Source organism: Bos indicus x Bos taurus, chromosome 4 (assembly GCF_003369695.1).
Source record: "Bos indicus x Bos taurus breed Angus x Brahman F1 hybrid chromosome 4, Bos_hybrid_MaternalHap_v2.0, whole genome shotgun sequence".
NCBI classification, from domain to species: domain Eukaryota; kingdom Metazoa; phylum Chordata; class Mammalia; order Artiodactyla; family Bovidae; genus Bos; species Bos indicus x Bos taurus.
This window is the reverse complement of record NC_040079.1, coordinates 53993618-54013852: the sequence shown is the minus strand read 5'-3', so window position 1 is coordinate 54013852 and position 20235 is coordinate 53993618. Positions and strand designations below refer to the sequence as shown.

At 38.7% G+C, this 20235-nt stretch overlaps 1 protein-coding gene across 1 annotated transcript in view; it reads right to left on the bottom strand.

Annotated features, from left to right (window-relative positions):
- Positions 1–1819: 1819 nt before the first annotated feature.
- The window catches only part of GARS (glycyl-tRNA synthetase), a 53711-nt gene continuing 35295 nt past the window's right edge, over positions 1820–20235 (bottom strand). Inside the window, exons 10-17 of the mRNA XM_027539451.1 lie at positions 19741–19905; positions 14029–14136; positions 13100–13245; positions 8996–9081; positions 7334–7443; positions 4590–4683; positions 3839–4029; positions 1820–2265 (exon numbers count right to left, since the gene is read on the bottom strand). Of these exons, the coding sequence (XP_027395252.1) occupies positions 2140–2265; positions 3839–4029; positions 4590–4683; positions 7334–7443; positions 8996–9081; positions 13100–13245; positions 14029–14136; positions 19741–19905 (1026 nt within the window). The 3' untranslated portion in view covers positions 1820–2139. The remainder of the gene's footprint in view (positions 2266–3838; positions 4030–4589; positions 4684–7333; positions 7444–8995; positions 9082–13099; positions 13246–14028; positions 14137–19740; positions 19906–20235) is intronic.

Genomic DNA, 20235 nt, shown 5'->3' with positions numbered 1-20235 from the left:
GGATAGTGCTACTTAGCCAGCTCCCAAGATAGCCCACAGTTTGATACAAATGCATAAATAATAATGGGCTGCATAGCACATCAAGCCAGAAAGTCCCTGGCTTACACATTGGACTCGAACAGAAGAGAGGAGTTGTACACACACAACTCTTTGGTGTGTAGAGTCTCTTTAGAAAACAGCTCTTCCCCTGCTTGCTTAGAAGCAAGCATACGACAGAACCATTGGCTATTGACCTAGCTTCCCCACGCAGGTAATCAATCACTTTACAGGCAGTAGGGGCTCTTTGGGGAGAAATCATGGATTGCACCTAGAGGAAAGACCAGAGAAAGCAGGGCTTGTAGAATTCATATCCACCGTCTAACACAGGACAAATGTGTTTGCCAATGAAAAGTGAAGAGAGCTTTGGTTCCAATCCTTTTAGATAAATCTACATGTTTAATATATTTTTCCCATTAAGGAGCTCTTAACAACGCCTGGCTCAGAGGGTAAAGCGTCTGCCTGCAATGCAGGAGACCTGAGTTCAGTCCCTGAGTCAGGAAGATTCCCTGGAGAAGGAAATGGCAAACCACTCCAGTACTCTTGCCTGGAAAATCCCACGGACAGAGAAGCCTGGTAGACTACAGTCCATGGGACTGCAAAGAGTTGGACACAACTGAGCTACTTCACTTCACTTCACTTCACTTCTAACAACGCCTGAGGTTGTGGTGATTGACTAGGGAGGTGCTCACTGTGAAAAGTTAAATAAATGTTAAGTAGTAAAGACAACTGCCCCCTTATACCTCTGTCCCAGCCCCAATGTGAGAATGTTAGAATATACACCAAGTTAAGAGCTATAAGGGGTGAAAAAAATCCTTAGAAAATAAAATCTCAAGTTTATTTAAAAGCTAGTTTCTTCTAATTTAATAATGAATACTTTAAAAAGCACAGGTCAAAGGAGAAATAAGCATCAGTGAAATGATTTCTTCCCCAGAGGTTTGTTCAAAATCAAGACTCATGCAAAGTCTATTTACTGACTACCTACTGTCTACAGCACTGTGGTAGGCACCATTGGAGAAGAGATAAAGATGACAGAATCCCAGTGGGATTCTTAAATTGCTCTTCATTCTCAAGACAAAAAAACATTCTGGATACGGCACCTCCCTTCCCCTTTACTGTCTGAGAGAACGATGGGATGCTAGACAGTCTTAACACAACAAATAAAGAGCTGGTCAAACTCACACATCCTTGAATTTTTTCCTAACAAATGAATACATGTGTTCTGACTCTATACAAAAACATCATAGCAGTGAAGTCCCTCAAAAGCTGAGCCAAAAACTACTAGGCTAAAATCAAAGACACTGTGACAGTTGAGAAGTGCTAAGTTAAGACACAGCAGATGGGGTTCCTCTAGCATCAGGAGTTCAACAATTTCCAGGGCTATCTGGGAAGCCAAGTACAAGCATGCCTTAGAATTAAAATAGACAGTTTCTGTTGATCCACCCCACCTGGACACTCTGAAGAGCAGAGTATCATCAGGATACTGGGGTTAGCAGCCCTGACCCCCACCCCAGCAAGTCTCTTTCACTGCTTCCCCTCCTCCACTGCTTCTGCAGCCTCCTCCATACCACAGCACCTCCCAGAAGCTAGTCCCCCTGCTCAGAGACTGCTGCCTCTTCAGCACAATGCATTACCTCAGAAAAAGAGAACAGAAAAGGCAAATTCATAGAGACAGAAAACAGATAAGTGGGTGCTTGGGGCTGGAATGCACATGAGACTTCTTTTAGGAGCGATGGAAATGTTCTAAAATCAGATGGTGGTGGCAGTTGCACAACTCTATAAATACACTAAATGTCATCAGTTTATTCAGGTGAGTTTTATGGTCTTATGACTAAAGTTAAGTTTAAGGTGTCTTCACTGTTTCACATCAAGTCAGGAGTGTCTACCCAAGTTAGGAAAAATAGCAGAAACATGAGCATGTTGGTTACAAGTCTGTTCAGAATTCCTTCAACTTTAATTGTGGGAGTAAGATCAGGCAGCCACTGAGGATAAAATGTAGTCCTGGGGAGGAGATGAGATGCTGTTTTTTTTTTTTTGTAAAGTGGACATGATAAGAGTTATTCTTTTATTAGAGCAAATGGTCATAAGTTGCCAAAACTGTTCTCATTCTTCGATTGCCTCTTTTTTCCCAGTTTCTTGACCTTCAAAGACAGGATATCTGGCCTCCACATCCGCCCACATGATGCTGCCATTGGCCAGATCGCGGACAACACTGGGCAGTTCAGAGACCTGGGGTAAAAGAAAAGAGAAGTCCCAGAATCAACCAACTGGATTAGGCTGTCAAAAAAAGAGGATTCACCCTGAACTCAGGAAACGACATAGTCGAGTCCGTGTCTACACAGTGACAGGATCCCTCCAAAAACTGGTCCCTACGGTGTTTCTAAGTGACTCCCACCAAAGCCTCTTTACCTAGTTATGCTTACCTCCCTCCCAGGCTGGGGTCCTGCTCTTCCTCCAGCCCAGAAACCCTGCCAGCTCCCTTGGGTACCCCAATTCCCCACAGAGCCTTTCCTGGTCATTCCAAGCCTCCAGGCTACCTGAAGTTACTTCATTTGTATTAAATTCAACTCTTAGAACCACGGTCAGTCAAGTAACAGGAGTGAAGGGAGTCAGGAAACTGGAGAGGCCCTCAGGAAGGGGCCAGCTGTTCATCAGCCAGAACCAACGGTGGCCACCACACAGCAGGGGTTCTCAAACCTGAGTGACCAACCATAGGAATCATCTGGGAGGCTTGCCTCTTTTTCTAAAGATTTTTTTTTTTATGTGGACCATTTTTGATGTTTTTATTGAATTTGTTATAATGTCATTTCTGTTTTCTGTTTTTGGCATTTTGGCCGTGAGGCATGTGGGATCTTAGCTTTCTGACCAGGGATCAAACTCGTATCCCTGCATTGGAAGCAGAGGGTCTTCACCACTGGGCTGCCAGGCAAGCCCCTGGGGGGCTTGTTAAAACAGTTCTGCCCACCCTTTCTCCCTCTCCAAACCCCAGCTCCATCCGTTTCTGACTTAGCAGGTCTGGGGTGGAGATTTCTCTTCTCTAACAAGTTCCCAGGTGATGCAGATGCTGCTGGTCCAGGAACCACACTCTGAGAACCCCTGCCTGATAGGAATACAGGTTCAGAGTACCCAGATCTGGTATTGTAAAAATATGAGCCAGAAATCTGTGACCTCTAAGGTAGACTGAAAATTCCCTTGGGAAAAAAGCAGCCTTTCACTCCTGTTTTCCCTATTACAAACTCTTAGTAACAAGCAGAGCAAATGAAAGGCACTCTAAATACAAACTTGCTCAACATAAACTGGTCAGGCAGCTGTCAAAGTGGTCACTCTTCTTTCCCTCCTGAACTCTTCCCATCTCCATGGTTCCCTTCCCATCAAGTAAAATTACTGAAATGTTATTCACTGTTTTGCATTGATTAGCATGAAGAAGTTTATACATACTCGTGTGTACACTTCTATGGAAATATGAAAATAAAACTGTCTAAGCCTCCAAAGCCTGCCAATAAAACTATGGCAACAAGCACTTGCGATCATGTTTCTCGCTCAAATAAACAATCATAAATGCAAACTGTCAGAGAATGAGCCCAGAGTGATACAAATGGCTGTAAAATATTAGAGAAGTGTTAATGAATATTTTCATAATTAAGCCTAGGGGATTTGGGAAATATATGCTCTGTCTGATACAAATTTACGATTAAAATGAAAAAGACAAAAACAAGAAGGGAAGCATAAACACAACAAAATCCTTCTCAGGTCGGAAGGAACCAGTTTTTAAGACTACAAATGCCAAAGCGAAGGCAGCCACCTCTGCTCTGATCTGCCGCATGGAGTCTCGGTCCCGCAAAGTGGCCGTGTGAGGGGTCTTGTTCACTGTATCGAAGTCAATGGTTATGCCGAAAGCCACACCAATCTCATCAGTCCTGGCGTAGCGTCTTCCAATGGATCCTGAGGAATCGTCTACTTTGTGAGAGATGCCGTGCCTGGTCAAGGCCTCCGCTATCCAAAATAAATTCAATAAATTAAAAATGTCATACGCGCTCAGGAAACTTATAACAGGAGCAAACACAAAAGAGCAAGAAGTTGCAGCTGCAAGAGACAGAAACATTCCCAAAGTTTAAACCCTTGCTGGAGCCCAAACCCTCACCCATCCCTGCATCTCATTCGGCTATAGGGTCACGAGCAGCCAAGGTGAGGAGACTGGTGTGGCCCCAAGCAGCTCAGTGGATGCCTCCCATCTCTCAACTCTGAAATGTGTGGGCCACACCGGACAGCCACAAAGATCCCTTTCAGTGCTGAGAGTCCAGTGGCTGAAGATCCGCAGGGTTGTCACCCTCTACTGGGTGTCCCCTGATGAACTGACCGGCAGGGTCAGCAGGAGAAGCAATGTGCAATCTGACTCTTGGGTTCTATCCCAACTCATTCAAATGCTAGGAGAAAACATCCCGAGCAAGCATACTCTTTATTCAATACTTTTTTTTTTTTTTTAAGAGACATTTCCTAAAATTCAGTCTGCCTGATAGTATTCCCATGGAGATTAACCAACTGGATTTACTTACATAATTCCTTGACGAATGGCATGAACTCCTGGTTCTGGCTCAATGGAAGGACGGAACATTTGAATGGAGCTACTACGGCAGGGAAACTGAAGAACTAGATGATTTAAAAAGACATCCAAATGCATTAGTGTATAAAGATCTAAACATTAACGTCCAAATTTCACTATCAAAATACCGGAAAACAGGATGTGAAAAAGCAGTGTGATAAAACAGACAGCAGGATAACCAGAACTACAATCACAAAGATCTGGTTTTCAGCTCAGAATCTGGACCAACTCAGTGAACTCTACCTCTCTGGACTGGCGCTTCTCCATCTAAAACGTAGGTCTCTGCTGTCTGCTCTGCCTACTCTGCAGGTCAATCATAAAAATATTAAATGATGTAAAGCATTTTGAAAACTGCCATCTAAGATGGCAATTATTTGGTACTACTTAAAAGCCTTACTTCTTTCTGTGGAGATCCCTATGAACCTCCCCCGACATCATCAAAAAAGTAGTGTCAACAGACAAAATTCCATTCTGTCCTTTAAGAGATTCAGCATAGTTGAAGGATGTCTGAGTCTTAGTGACTAAGTAAAACAGAACAGTTTAATTAGCTTACAAATGCATGTCCCAAATAAATAGTAGGAAGAAAACAAACAAAAAAACCAAAATTAGGTTCTGTATACCCAGAGAAAAATACAGCCCTCCTAACCTGCTCCTGAAACAGATTTCAGAGTTACTGAGAAATAAAAGAAAGCAAAAATATTTGGCAGAAGGCAAAGAATTCTACCATTTTGGATTGGAAATGAGAGCTGAAGATAGTTCTTAAATAGGATCTGTACAAAAGTTTCACTTGAAAGCAAGAACATGGGACTCAGAATGAATAAGTCCCATAAAAATAATGAATGACACGGGGTCCAGTTTGGCCCCCCAAAATCCTAATTAATCTTAAAATGTCAAGCAAGGATGAATATTCCACTGTAAGTAAACCCTAGACTGCACCAATATGGCACATGAATTGTGGAACACTCCTAACTCCACTTCTCTCTTCCTCTTGTGATAATTCCATTTAATGTGAGAGAGAAGTGGGGAACTGGCTTTATAGAAAAATGGTTTGTTTTTTTTTTGTTATCTAACCAGCAATGCTTTTATACCAAATTTATACGAAAATGGATTGAGGGACTATGTGCTAATAATTTAGAAACATTTTTGGCTTCTTACAGCCTAATCAAATTCCTCTTCATGATGAAATCTTTATGTAATTCATAAAACACTATAACTTATTCTTGCCTAGCCTTTAAGGAATTTCTATTACAACTTTAGTTTTATCACTATAGAGTCAAAAGAATAGCTGAAAGCTTTTTTAAAAAAAGTTTTCATTAGAAAAATAACCAGGAAAAGTTTGAAGCAAACTTGGCCTCTAAAAAAGGGCACATTCAATAAAGTATGATGTCATTCCTCATGAAGAACCATCGCTTATGTCTTTATCTCTGGGGTCCAGGCTTAGGTTCCTGCTATCTGTTAATGAATGAAAAGCCACTCCTTAAATGTCAGGAAATGAAGATGTGCCTTTAGGGCACAGAAGAAAAGAGTAGCTTTATTAGCTGTATATTATCAACAGTTATGTCAAACTTTTAAAAATACTGGTGCCAAGAACTCATCAGTTCAGTTCAGTTCAGTTGCTTAGTCGTGTCCAACTCTTTGCAACCCCATGGACTGCAGCACGCCAGGCTTCCCTGTCCATCACCAATACCCGGAGCTTGCTCAAAAGTCATGTCCATCAAGTCAGTGATGCCATCCAACCAAGAACTAATAGTTCATCTTTAAGGCTAAATGCCCTAGGACAAACTACAGAGCTGATGTCCAGCATTGTGCACACACTCAACTTTAGCTGGTCACACAGGTAAGAATGCTTCTTTCAGTTAATTCGACCTGTACAACCTTTCCTCTCTATTCTTGTTCTGAGTGATCTTCCTGGAAACCTGTAGTTATACATCAAAGGAGTATAATTTCCACAACCAGAGGTTAGGTGAGCAAGGTGAAATAAGCCATAATGAAGAGCTATGTAGAAGACATGGAGCAGTAATTCAAAAGCACTGGAGCCAAAAGAAAACTTGAGGGATGAAGACTTCTTAAAAACATGCAGCGTTAGCTAGGTGTGAATGCTGGGAAAGCCTACACATCACATACTTCCGCTCAATTTATAATCTGTCGGTTTCCCACAATGGAATCATCTGGGTTTCTTATAAACACACATACACACACAAAACTAGATCCTGGGGTCTCAGACCTAGTGAATCTGTATCTCTGGACTAAAACCTAGGAATTTACATCTTTACCCTCAAAATACCTCAGACAATTTCATGCAGTTTTAGAAGGTTCCTTTTAATGCTTTACCAAAGTATAAATACAATTCTTAAATTTGTCCAAATTCTATAAATCATCGCCTCCTTCCCAATTTTCTAAAAACACAAGTATATCCAGAAAGGAGCACTCCTACCATTGATGCAATACAGACAGCTCTCCCAAAGTAATATGTTGTCTCAGAACTCAGAAGCAACTAAAACAATTGCATCTGGAATAACCTACACATTCTAAAGCACAAATGAGATAAGGAAGTGCTTCGCTTTGTAAACAGTTAAGCAAAGGTGTTAATACTCCAGTAAATAATAACTGATTGTTTCAGAGCTGTCTTAACATCACTCAGGAAATGTCATTCTCTGACACTGTAAGACAACAAACAGTACACTGTATACAACTCACCGTCCTCTGCTCATCTCCCTCGCGAACTTGGAATGTGTGTTCAAATACCGTATACATGATCCTGCCCAGGCCAAAAGAGGGTTCGATTACACTTGGAATAACTTCTTCCACTGCAAGAGAAACAGAAATTCAGTAAGACTCTCTGAAACCCCACATGATGCACTGTGGGTCCTCTCTAACATATTCTAACTGGCCCTAAAAATATCTCTATTCTAGATGGATTGTGATTGACCCTGTACAGCAGGACAAAAAAATCAGAACATTCCTGAAAACTATTTCCTGGTAGAAAACATGATGCCTTTAAAGAGAAAACTGGAGAGGAAAACTTTTTTTTTTTTTTTTACCAAATTTAATTGTTTATATACTATAAAAAATAAAACAAGATACCAGTGTATTCCTTCACCAAGTTGGTAAGCTATGAGCAATGCCTTCTGCCTCACCTATGCAGAAAGCATTGAAACTCCAGAGCTTCTGTAAGACTTGGCTAGAATTAAAAATCCACCACCACAGCTGGCAAATTTAATGAAAACAACTCCTATATACAAGTATCATGTGATTTGTGCTTTACTTTTTCTCTTACTATCTGGATGAGAACTCCCTAAGAGTCAGGTTACTGCTATTGTATTTCCAAGATTCTGGGGTCAGGAGTCTGTTACAGAAGAGTTTGCTCAGGTACCAGCAGTCAATCAAAGACCAGGGAACCCACAGCTCTTCCCATGGGTGCAGTTATACTTGTGGTATACATAGGAATTGTCTTCATTATTACTTATTATTCAGAAAGGAACCATGGCTAAGCACTATCCACATCTAACTAAACTGACCCTAACCTTGAGAGCTTGTTTCAAGAGAAATGAGATAACTGGAACCAAAAACTCACACACGAGAGTAACATTTGAGAAATGAACAAGGCATTTTCTGCCCATCCTTTGGTGGCATCTGAGAATGGTGAAGGACAGCTCTAAGCCAGCTGCCAGGATGTGGCTAAAAGGCCTCAGAGCATGAAGAAGGGCTCCCCTGCTCTCTCCTATGACTGCTCTGACTGCTTTTACAGCTCCATGCAGCCTAGCAACAATGAGGCAGGCCAAAAACAAATGGAAAAGGAGCCCAGCTCACTCCACGGGCAGTAGTGTCTCAAATACCCACTACTCTCAGTTTCCAGGAGCATCAATTCAACCAAGAATCCTTCATACCTTCTCCAAAATACTCACTTACCAACTTACATAATTTGTCCTACCAAAAACTAATCATCTCATTGGCTTTTAAAAAGCATGAACGACCACTAACCTAAATGACTTTTAATAAGTTAATCTGCCAGAAAAGATGGTGTGGATAAGTTCTCTCAAGTGAGGAAAAAAAAGATGCTTTTAATCAAAGAGATACTCTTCATATGTGCCTCGGTCATAGAACATATAAAGATGGCATTATGAGTTATTTTTCAGTATGAGTACAATTATGTTTTTTTTTTCTGTTTTAAAAAACAAGATAATGTCTTGTTATATGAATATAATGTCATATTCATCTAATTTAGGGCTGTAACGTTAAGGATTCATTTTCTTCTTCAAATTTTCCATAAAATAGTTATGCTATGAAACTTAAAAAAAAATGCCATTAAGGAGTAATGATTTTTGTCTGCTTGTTCCTTAATTATTTTTACAAATTTACCATGTAGTGTTTTCTGGAATCTCTTCACATTGACCATATCTTTTGTCAACTGAAACGTCTTCCCTTCAGTTTCAACAGTAAATTCCCTACAATGAAACAAAGCACATATTAGTGAAAACACATATGCCCATGCCTTAATTTAAAGGAGTTTTACAGATTGCTAAACCTCTTTTCATTTTAAGTGTAATACAACTTGGTCAACAATCCAGATATAACAACCGAAGTCAAATTTAAATTTTTCATAAGGAGTACCAAATTAAGTATTATTCTAACAGCACCAAACAGTATTTTGGCAGGCACCCAAATATGTGGCTAGTCTTATAAAATTCCACAAGTGACTTAGTGACCAACTCCTTGATTTTGAGATCAAGATAAAATCAAAGAAAATTTCTTTCTAATTACATTTGTCAGAAACGGGTCTGCTGGCAAAAAGACCACTGTTCTCATTACTGTCCCAACAAATGTAAAAATGACCAACCTGTCATCTTACAGAAAGAATTTTTAAAACTCCTACACTTTTTCCAAACTAAATTTTTATACTTATGCTGATGAAGATGAGCTTAAAAGAAGTTTAAAGATTCTGCTTGATATGTCAGATATGTCAATATAAAATACTGCTGCTGCTGCTGCTAAGTCGCTTCAGTCGTGTCTGACTCTGTGCGATCCCATAGACGGCAGCCCATCAGGCTCCCCTGTCCCTGGGATTCTCCAGGCAAGAACACTGGAATTGGTATACTATCCCCCCCAAATCACTGAGAGCTTCATGTTTATATCCTGAGATATGCCCATTCCATTTCAGGTTATAAGAATTCACCTTTATAAAGCACTTCATGTAATATAATACCTGTATTTTAGCTTATGAGGTATTTCATTGCATTATGATCAATTCAGATGTGTCTGGTCTCACAAGCAGCTTGGTGCTGGGAAAAGAGAGCCCTCATGTGGTTGTCCTTGGAGCTGTATGGCTGGTACATGGTACCCTGCATTCTGCTCGTTTCTAGCACTGATAATCTCATGCATCATATGAATGATTTTCATTGATTTCTTCCATTTTTACTATTCTGGAGTTTGTGCATGCATGCATTAAAAGACTCCACATAGACAGTATCATATACATGTTCTCTGTGAGCACAGTCTAAGTGCAGGGTATGTAACAGTTATAAAAAAGCTGAAATTAGCAAGGAGATAGTTATTATTTGAGAATAATTTTTAAAAGCTGTCTTGTTTGTATATAAATCTGATAGTAACCTATGTTAACTTTAATGGGATATGACATTATTCTAGCATAAAGAGACATTAATTCTAGGAGACCAGAAATGTTTTAAAATTTTCCTATTGAAATAGATAATTTTATCTTCCACTTCTAAGTGTTCGTCTTGCGATAGCTGACAAACACACACACACATGCACCCACTGTGGCCCCCGAAGTTCCCCTGGGTGCCTTCTCTTTCGATCCCCTCCATTCTCACTCAACCATTGAAGTGCCTTCTACTACTCTAAACCAGGTTTGTCTTTCCTAGAGTCTGGCATATAATCTTTTGTGTAAAGCTTCTTTCACTTAGCCTAATGTCTGTGACAAGGTCTGGCAAACTTTCTGTATAGGGCTTTCTGTATATTATGAAATATTCAGTTATAAAATGCTCAAGGTTTGCAGACCATAAGCAGACTCCCATACTACATTTTTTTTTAAAACAACCCTTTGAAAATGCCAAGTCATTCTTTGCATTGTGATATAAAAAATACGTAAGATGCTCCAAATGTACTTAAAAGTATATACTCCAGTTATTAGGTATTCTACAAACAACAAGCGGGTTGATAAATAGTGTTTATACCTTCAAACTCCTACCAATTCTTTTTTGTCTACCAATCATTGAGAGGGGTATAAAAATCTCTAACTGTAACTGTGAATTTGTCTAATTTTCTTTTCAGTTCTGTCAAGTTTGCTTTACATATCTTGAGGTGATTTTTAGTGGCATACATGGCTACAAGTCACTTACGTTCTTGATGAATTGATGATCCCTTTATCATTACGAAATACAACCTGATAATTTTTCTTGTTCTTAAGTTTTCTTTGATGTTAATAAGGCATTCCACCTTCTTGATTAATGTTTGTATGCGAAATATTTTTAAAATTCTTTTCCCTTTAAACTTAAATTTGAGGCATACCTTGCTTTCTTGTGCTTCACAAGAAGCACAAGCTTTGCATTTTTTGGCAAATTGAAGGTTTGTGGCCACCCAGCGTTTACACGTCTATCAGAGCTACTTCTCCAACAGCATTTGCTCACTTCATGTCTCTGAGTCACATTTTGGTGACTTTCGCAATATTTCAAACTTTTTCATTATTATTATACTTGTTATAGTGATCTATAGTCAGTAAAAGACTTTGATGTTACTAAAGATTTCCACTTGCTGAAGGCTCAGATAGTGGTTAGCATTTTTCTGCAATGAAATATTTCTAAACTAAGGTACATACACTGTTGTTAAAAATATAATGCTATTGCACACTTAACAGAGTACATTAGAGTGTAAACATAACTTCTACATGCACTGCAAAACCAAAAAAATTTGTGTCACTCACTTTATTGCGACAAATTTATTGCAGTGGTCTGGAACCAAACCCACAATATCTCCAAAGTATGTCTGTATTAAAATTACAGTCTGTTTCCTGTAAACAATATTTAACTGGGTCTCGAATTTTTTAACCAGTCTGACATGGCTATTAATTTGAGTGTTTCGATCATTATATTATAATAACTATCAGTACTGTTGAGTTGAAATCTACCATTTCCTGAGTTGTTTTCTATTCGTCTCATCTGTTCTTTGTTCATTTTCCTTCTCCTATCTTTTTCTAGAGCAGTTTTTATTATTCTATTTTAGCGCGCTTATTGGTTTCTTAGTTACATCCCTTTGGTTTCTCCGTGTCTTATCCAGGCAATTGGTCTAAAGTTGACTACATGTCCCTTTCTATTAAACTTAGCATATGTAACATGTGCACCTTACAGAAGTATGCATATTCTTACATATTCCCAACTCTTGGCTCCCATCCTTTGGGCTACTGATGACACAAATGCTATTTCTACACATCACAAATTTCACAATACACTTAATATTTTTCTTTAAACAACCCATTATCTTTTAAAGAAATTCAGAGATGTCATTTTAAATCAACGAAAGAAAATCAGTCACTCATATCACCCACACAGCCGTCATTTCTAGAGCTCTTAGTTTCTTTGGGTAGATCTAAATTTCCACACTTCTGCCTGAAGAACTCCTTTAACATTTCTTGTAGTGTAACTCTGGCTTACAATATGTCCTCTAAGTTTTCTGTCTGAAAATATTATCTCTTCTTTTTCCTCAAGTATTTTTTCTGAAAAGACATTTTCGGTGGGTATAGGCTCTTGTCTGTAAGAACCTGAGATTTCATTCTACTGTATCATGGCTATGTACACACAATTACATTTGTGATATCACCTCTATCTAGATGTTCCATTTTGTTTTTTTAAATATGTACATTTCCATTTCCCACCTCATAGGTTCATGTTTTCTCTTATGACCTTGAGCACATAAATACTGTTTTAACATCCTTCTGTATTATTTCCATGATGCTCGCCACTTCTGGGTATTTCTTTTGATTGATTTTTCTCCTTATTTTGGGTCTTTTCATGGTTTTTCATATGGCTAGAGATTTTTTTATTGTTTGCCAGACATAGTAAATTCTACACTGTTTAGTGCTGAATTTTGTTGAATCCCTTTAAAGATTCTTCTCTATGGTTTTTCATTTATACTTACAACAATTACGCTGAGGACTCCAAAACTCAAAAAATGGGTACTGACTTGAGAGATAGATGTAGTTTCTAATCACCATGAATATGTCTGCACCTTTAAGAAAGTTACTGGGAGGAAAAAAGATCTTTGTAGTCCATTTCAAATCTGTTTCCAGGTCACAACACCAAAACTCAACAGACAGTCCCTTGAAAGTAGCCAAGAGATGGTACTCACTTGCAAAAGTTTCTAAAGAAACTAATGTCCTCCTAATTTTCAAAACATGGCAAAGAGAACAGAGCTGAGTGGAGCCCACGTTAGAGCACATACCTTAACACTTACCCTTTTTCATTCAGTAGTTTCTCCATTTCTGTGATGTAACACTCATCACAAATGGCGAGGTACTCCATCACCAGCTTTGCATCCTTCTTGTACGCCTTACCAATTGCTCCCTTATTGGGTTCAAACTGAACAACATTGACTGTTTTGTATGAAGGGGTCAAGGAATACAAAGCTACAGAACTACCCCAGCACTTCAAGAAATGATCCTGAGGACAAGCCTTCATTGACTTAAAACAACTACCAGTTCCCTACTGGTATCCAAGATCCTCTGTATGCTGATTTCAAGTGCAAGATAAAACAACTACTCAGAAAATCATTCAGATAAACCCCACTCAAGATAAGTAAACATCATCAAAAAAGACTTTTTCAAAGTTACAATGAGATAAAGGGACATTATCTAATCAGCAATATAACCCAATACATAGCATAATGAACTTTGATAACAATTCATTCATTTCTTTATGTCTCGGCACAATAGGATCTACTTCTTGTCACCTCTAGCCCTTAGATGAACTCATAATCTCATTGTCTGGTGAAGGAAGGAAATTTCTCCTTTGCTGATCTACAGATCAAATGAGATAAATTATTTCATCATAAAAGGGCATTCATCTTTTAATAGAGAAAACATTCACCGAGCACCCTTTATCTAAAGAGCATGTATGTAGATGCAGGTGTTGGAAATGGCTGAGAAAAACTGGTCAACATCCTGAAAGATGCAGAGCATTTTTCTTTCAAGGACCAAACACTGAGTGGACACATGTTAGACTACAGGTAAAGAGAACAAGAAAGGAACGGTGAAACGCATAAAATGATTGGCTTAAATAAAGTGCCAAAACATCTCAGTTTATCCACAGAACAAGGTACAGTCTTGAACTTATCCATTTTCAAGATGTTTACTTCTGAGTTGCAGAAGTGATCAGAAAGGATATGGGCTCTTTCAAAGGTTTCTCGGCTACGAGTGGGACTTTGGTGGCCCTCGCATGACAAGACAGGTCATAACAGGAACGGTCAGCACATCCAACAATCTCGATCCAGCCCTGAGAAGACATAATAAACATCTGTAACTCACACAAGGTTCATTCACAAATGCATGCAGATTATACATACTCATGAATAATTCAATTACAGAATTTCCACTCAACTTTTACAAATGCTTGAAATGGGTACAGTTTTATACATCAAGTAGTAGCAATCTTATAATAAATATAATCCACACATGTACACAAAGTAGTCTTTTTATTTTCTGGACAGAATTATTTTGCCATATTGTGAATGTGGGGTAAACTAGTATTTGCTGGGATTTAGCTATGGAAATAAAATGTGAACCTAGACAAAACTTGTAGATCTCTATCAAATTTTTGACCAGAAGTCAAAATGAATCTGGTAGAAACTACTAGCACAACACTCTGTTCCATAAAATGCTTTAGCATTGATGGATTTTGGCATCCACAAGGGGTCACCGATGCAATGGACATGAACTTGGGCAAACTTTGGGAGATGGTGAGGGACAAGGAGGCCTGGTGTGCTGCAGTCCACGGGATCGCAAAGAGCTGGACACGACTGGGAGACCAAACAACAAGAGCAACAACAAGGGGTCTTAGAACCAATGCCCCATGGATTCCAAAGGACGACTGTAATGGTACCCTCCTGCCCATACAACTGTATTGTTAAAACTTGGCTCAAACCAAAGAATTTACACCTACAAAGTCATTACTCTCTGTGCACTTTTAAGAACTGCCAAAGAGAAGGGCATGGCTAGTGCAGAAGAGCTCTACACTAGCAAGTAAATCAGTCCTGGCCAGAAGTCGACCTCCCGAATTCCACAGGACACACGACAGCACACTCCCAGATTCTTCCTGTTGCCGCTCACGTGGAGGACCCAAGGTCAACCGAGCTCCCTTTTGTGAGTCAGCACAGAACATATGCACACACAAATCTAAACGCAGTGCTCACCTCAAAAAGTTTGTGGAGAAGGAAAACAACTTTCATAATCTTTTAAAAGCATGGAAGACAGTCAAGAGGAGGAAGAGTTTTACCAGTCTTTACCATGGAAAACAACAGTCAAGGGTAAGAGACCCAATTAGCCCCTTGAAAATCCCTTGTGGGTTCAGAGACCAACACAGGTGACAGAAAATAAGGTCAATAATAGCTCCAGGCAGGAAGGGGAGGACTCACCAAAGGGACTGGTAATCTGGGAGGAGGAGACACTACAGCAGACATCATGGCATTACAGTAGAAGAGCAGCAGAAACAAGAACATGCTATTAGGGTGCTGTGGTGATGGTCACTCTGAACGTAAGTGACAAAGATACGAAAGTAACACATGGGGGGAAATCCATTGGGAGTTAAGTTATATCACAGCATGCCCTGCACCTACAGTCTAGCTTATAACTCGTCACTGGAAGATATTTATGAGAAATTATAAGGAAAATAATACATCATGTATACATTTATCTGAATCATTAAAAAGGAAAGAAAAAGAAAACGAGACTACACTGGAGGAGGAAATGAACAGAGTGCTAATGCATCACATCAGCCTTGAAGGATAAACAGAATGGACATATGCCAAAATCAGGACTCAGAGATCAAGGAAAAACCTAAGAACTAAGAGGAATGTCAGCGTGCCGGCCTAACAATGATGGTGATACCAAAGTCACACTTGATTTTCGTATATTAGAAAGGCATTATTAAACTGGAACACAAATACATTAAATGTCATCTGTTTCCTCTTCTTTTTAATCTGTTAATTTAAGTAGGTAAACTCTGTGTAAGTACTGACCATATGGAAAGATCAAAGAAGAAATCCTACAAATGTAAACTTAGAGAGGACAGATGGACAAAGAGGAAAAAGGAACGTTATCTATGTTGTTACTTTATTGTTTTATTGGCCTTTTCCCTCTAAAAAGTTTTTGAAAAACTGTAATAGATTCAACAATACAGCCAGTCCTCTGTATCTGTGGTTTCTACATCTGCAGATTCAACTATGAATCAAAAGTATTTAGAAAAAAATTTTCAGAAAGTTCCAAAAACTTAAACTTTGCTGCAAACCTGGCAACTATTTGCAAAGCATTTATATTATGTTTGGTATCATAAGTAACCAGCTAATTGAAAGTGTATGGGAAGATGTGCATAGGGTCTACGTAGATACTAAGCCTTTTTATGTAAGAGACTTGAGCATCCCAGGATTTTGGTGTCAGTGGGGCTCCTGGAACAAAACTGAGGAATGACTGCATTCTCTTTCTACAAAGTGTCTACTGCTCTCAAAACTTGGCATCAGGTGACTGTACTAAATACACATCTCAGCTGGCCACAAATGTGGGCATTTGTGCTCAATCCAGTTTCCTACCCAACAAAAGAAAACTCAATAAAGAACAGGTACTGTTTAGATCACAGAATAAAACTTAATAACAGCATTACTATCACAGCAGTGGCAGGTTCCATTTCTTGTTAATCCCCAAGTCACTTTTCAAAAGCACAATCTAAAGTGTTTTCCAAGACTCTTAAGAACCTGTTATTTGAGTAAGAACCAAAGAGATAAAAGGCTTATTAGTTCAACAGATGTCTAGTTAGTCCTTCTCATAAATACTTATTTTTGCCTTTGATCCAGAGTTTGGGAAAATTCAACCATCACACCTAATAAGCTTTCCAAGCACATGTTACTGCATGGGGTGTTTCAAACAAAGAGGCAAAAATAAAACTCATATAAGCTCAGAAACCCCAGCACATAAAAATAACAAAACAGGAATTAAGGGGGAAAAAAAAAAGCTAAAAACATATAACTTGATCATCTGAGTCACTAAAGATGCCAACTAGTATATCTATGTTCTTAAACATATACTTACTCATTATCATTTACTAAAGATATTGATGAAGATATTTATGTACTAAATGGTGAAACTACAAAAATATGCCTGAGAATGGTAGACAACAATTTTGAGATCATGGTGACCCCTTAGGAGGGAGAAGAAAAGGTTAGAGCATTAACTGTATCAGTAACTTTTTTATTTAAAAAAATACAATATGAGGCACACAAAAAGAAAATATTCAAGTCTCTAAAGGAGTTTCCCCCTCTCCTTTAAAGTTTATTACTTCAGAGCTTTTGGTCTTGTTTAGTCCAGTCTTATGATCTTACACAAAATGTGAGGCCTAAGCTCAAAGCTAGGCCCACATTTTCCTTTTAATTTTTTCTTTAATTCTTTTAAATTTAGGTATAATTGACATATACAATGATATTAGTTGCAGGTATATAATGTAACAATTTGATATTTGTATATATTGCTAAATGATCACCGCAATAAGTCTAGGTAACATCCGCCACCTCACACAGTTATAATCGTGTGTCTGTGTGTGTGATGAGACCTTTTACAATCTACTCTCTAAGCAATTTTCAAATACACAATACAGTACTATTAACTGTAGTCACCATGCTGTACATTCCATCCTCAGGACTTCTCAGACCCACATTTTCTGACTTCCCATCCTTGAGGGTTTGGCCACAGCTCACAGTGACACTCAGAAAGGATGAGCAGGAGTGCAGTAGGGTTTATGAAAGCAGTGTACCAGGGGTTTAAGGGCAGGGGCGGGAAGTCAGACAGCCCTGCCTCACATCCCCGCTCCACCACTCCCCTGCTGAGACTTGGGCAAATCAACTAACATCTCAGCACTTCAGTCTCCTAAGAAATAGAACCAATGAATGGAATTATTGTGAGGATTACATAGGCTGATACACTTAGAATGGTATATAGCCCTTAACAATTACAAATACCAAATGAACAAACAAATGAAATGCCATTCAGGCAGGATTCAGAATCTAAATTGAAAACAGCAAGAATTTGGGTCTGGTTTAGCTTGAAATCTTCTCACATAAAACACTTTATTGGTTTAACTTGAAAATAAAAAGAGATTTCAGAATATCTAGTACATATAAAGAAACTAATGATCACCTATAATCCAAAACTAATTACCACTATCATTTAAGCAAACATATGTCAAGTAAGTTTGTGAAGAAAGTTAACATAACAAGAAAAACCTAACAGATTCTTTCCTAATTCAATAAAGTTAAAAGTATATGTTAAAAACAATATCAATAATAGTCACTACAGATATATGCATATATCATTATGCATATACACACGTGTATTTTTAGAACATCTTATTTATTTTTTAATTAGTGAGAAATTGCTTTATAATTTTGTGTTGGTTTCTACCGTACCTCATAGTTTTGATTTGCATTTCTCTAATAGTGAGCAATGTTGAGCATCTTTTCAAGTGTTTATTGGCTATCTGTCACTTGTGTATATGTTTTTAAAGCATATAAAATTACTTTGAATAGAGGTTGACAAATCAAGGTTCATGGAACTAAGAATAGTTTTTATGTTTTTAAAGAGTTGTTAAAAAAGAAAAAACAAAAAACAGAAGAGAGCCACAGAGATCTACAAAGCCTAAAACACTTACTATGTTTACTATGGAAAACGTTTATTGAGCCCCGATTGAGAAAACAGATATGGAACACTCTTGGGGAGCACACAGTTGGAAGTTTCACTTTTTATATAACACACTTAAAGAATTATTTTTCACTTTCCGTTTTACACAAAAAGGTTGTCATTTTTAAGTGACTTTTTTTTAACTGGAGCTCCTTGTGCTAAACAGCAGCTTCCCACTAGCTGTCTATTTTACAGACGGCAGTGTAGATACGTTAATGCTACTCTCTGTTCCGCCTGCTCCTTCCTACCCTGTGCCCACATGTCTGTTCTCTACATCTGCAGCTCTATTCCTGCTCTGCAAATAGATGCATCAGTACCATTAAAAAAAATTTTTTTTAATTAAAAAAAAAAATCTATTTTTTCAAAGAAAGACACTTTTAAAAGTTTTACTTTTTAAGAGAAACCAAGGGCATGTGAGAATCAAGGACCCTGAGTTAAGTCTCTGTTGGGTGAGAAGTCTCTCCAATATCAAATAAAGGAAATGCAGAAGACTCTGGGGCCCGCGTCTCGTGGCTGCTGCCCTGTTCCCACTGCTACCAATGCTAAAGCACCTCCTATATCCAAATGCCTTTCAATCCTAAACTTCAGTACTAATGTTCATGTCTGGGGGTGTGGGGGTGGGAAGGAACAGTGAAGAGGTAACCTGGAGGTCTTCTCTGAATTATTATTAAATACACAGAATTTGAGAAAAGGTAGTTCCTAAATAAGAGATCAGAATCTCCTAGTCTATCCCTCAAATCTACCAAACAGCTCTCCAAACGAAGAGCACTATGGGCTTCTTTACTCAGCCTGGCCACCACTTCCAGTATCTGCTGGGGTCCCTGTCAGGAAGGTGGCCATTCCATCTTAGCTGCGTTCAGGCATGTTACCAATCACACTGCCCACACCAGCAAAGGACACGCCAGGAACACACTGTCACCAGCCTTCTCTCTCTCTCTGTAAAAGCCATCCATATCTACAAAGGGATCCTGGGACATAAGGGTAGCCCCCCCTTATGACAGCACAGCGGGGCAACTACTTTTTCCATTTCGCTCAGGAAGAGATCTCTTTCCTTTTTGTTCCACTCTGACAAGAAGCACACAAAAGGCAACTTTGATATCCATGCTTCTAAGTTAACAATGTGAAAATCACATGGTTAGAGCCACTGCATTCTACTTACATAGGATGTTTTGGATTCAGCATCCCAACAGTCACAGGCATAATGGGCCATCTCATTCTCCATGTGCTGTCGGAAGCGGAGCTTCTCTGGAGAGACTCCAACCTTCACGAGGTAGAGGTAGATGCGGCCAATGAAATAGCCCAACACTGAGTTGTTAATCACACCCTAAAATAAATGAATAAACAAACTCATAGGTAAGTAGGCAAGCAACATGCAAACAAGCACAGAAGAATGAAAAAACCTACAAACATTAAGGCTTTTGAAGGCCAAGATACCATTTTCCATTGAGTTATTTATCATCTACTGAAAAATCTTTGAAACACAAAGCAAGCTAATTTATACAGCTTTCAGAATGATTTGAAATACCCAAAAATGTGATTAAGGCTATTTTCAAAAGTTTAACTGTCAAGCTAACAAGCAGATAATAGTGAATGATGTCATTCAAAATCTTTCCACCATACTCATTGGGTCAGCAAAAATTCAGCCTATTACCTC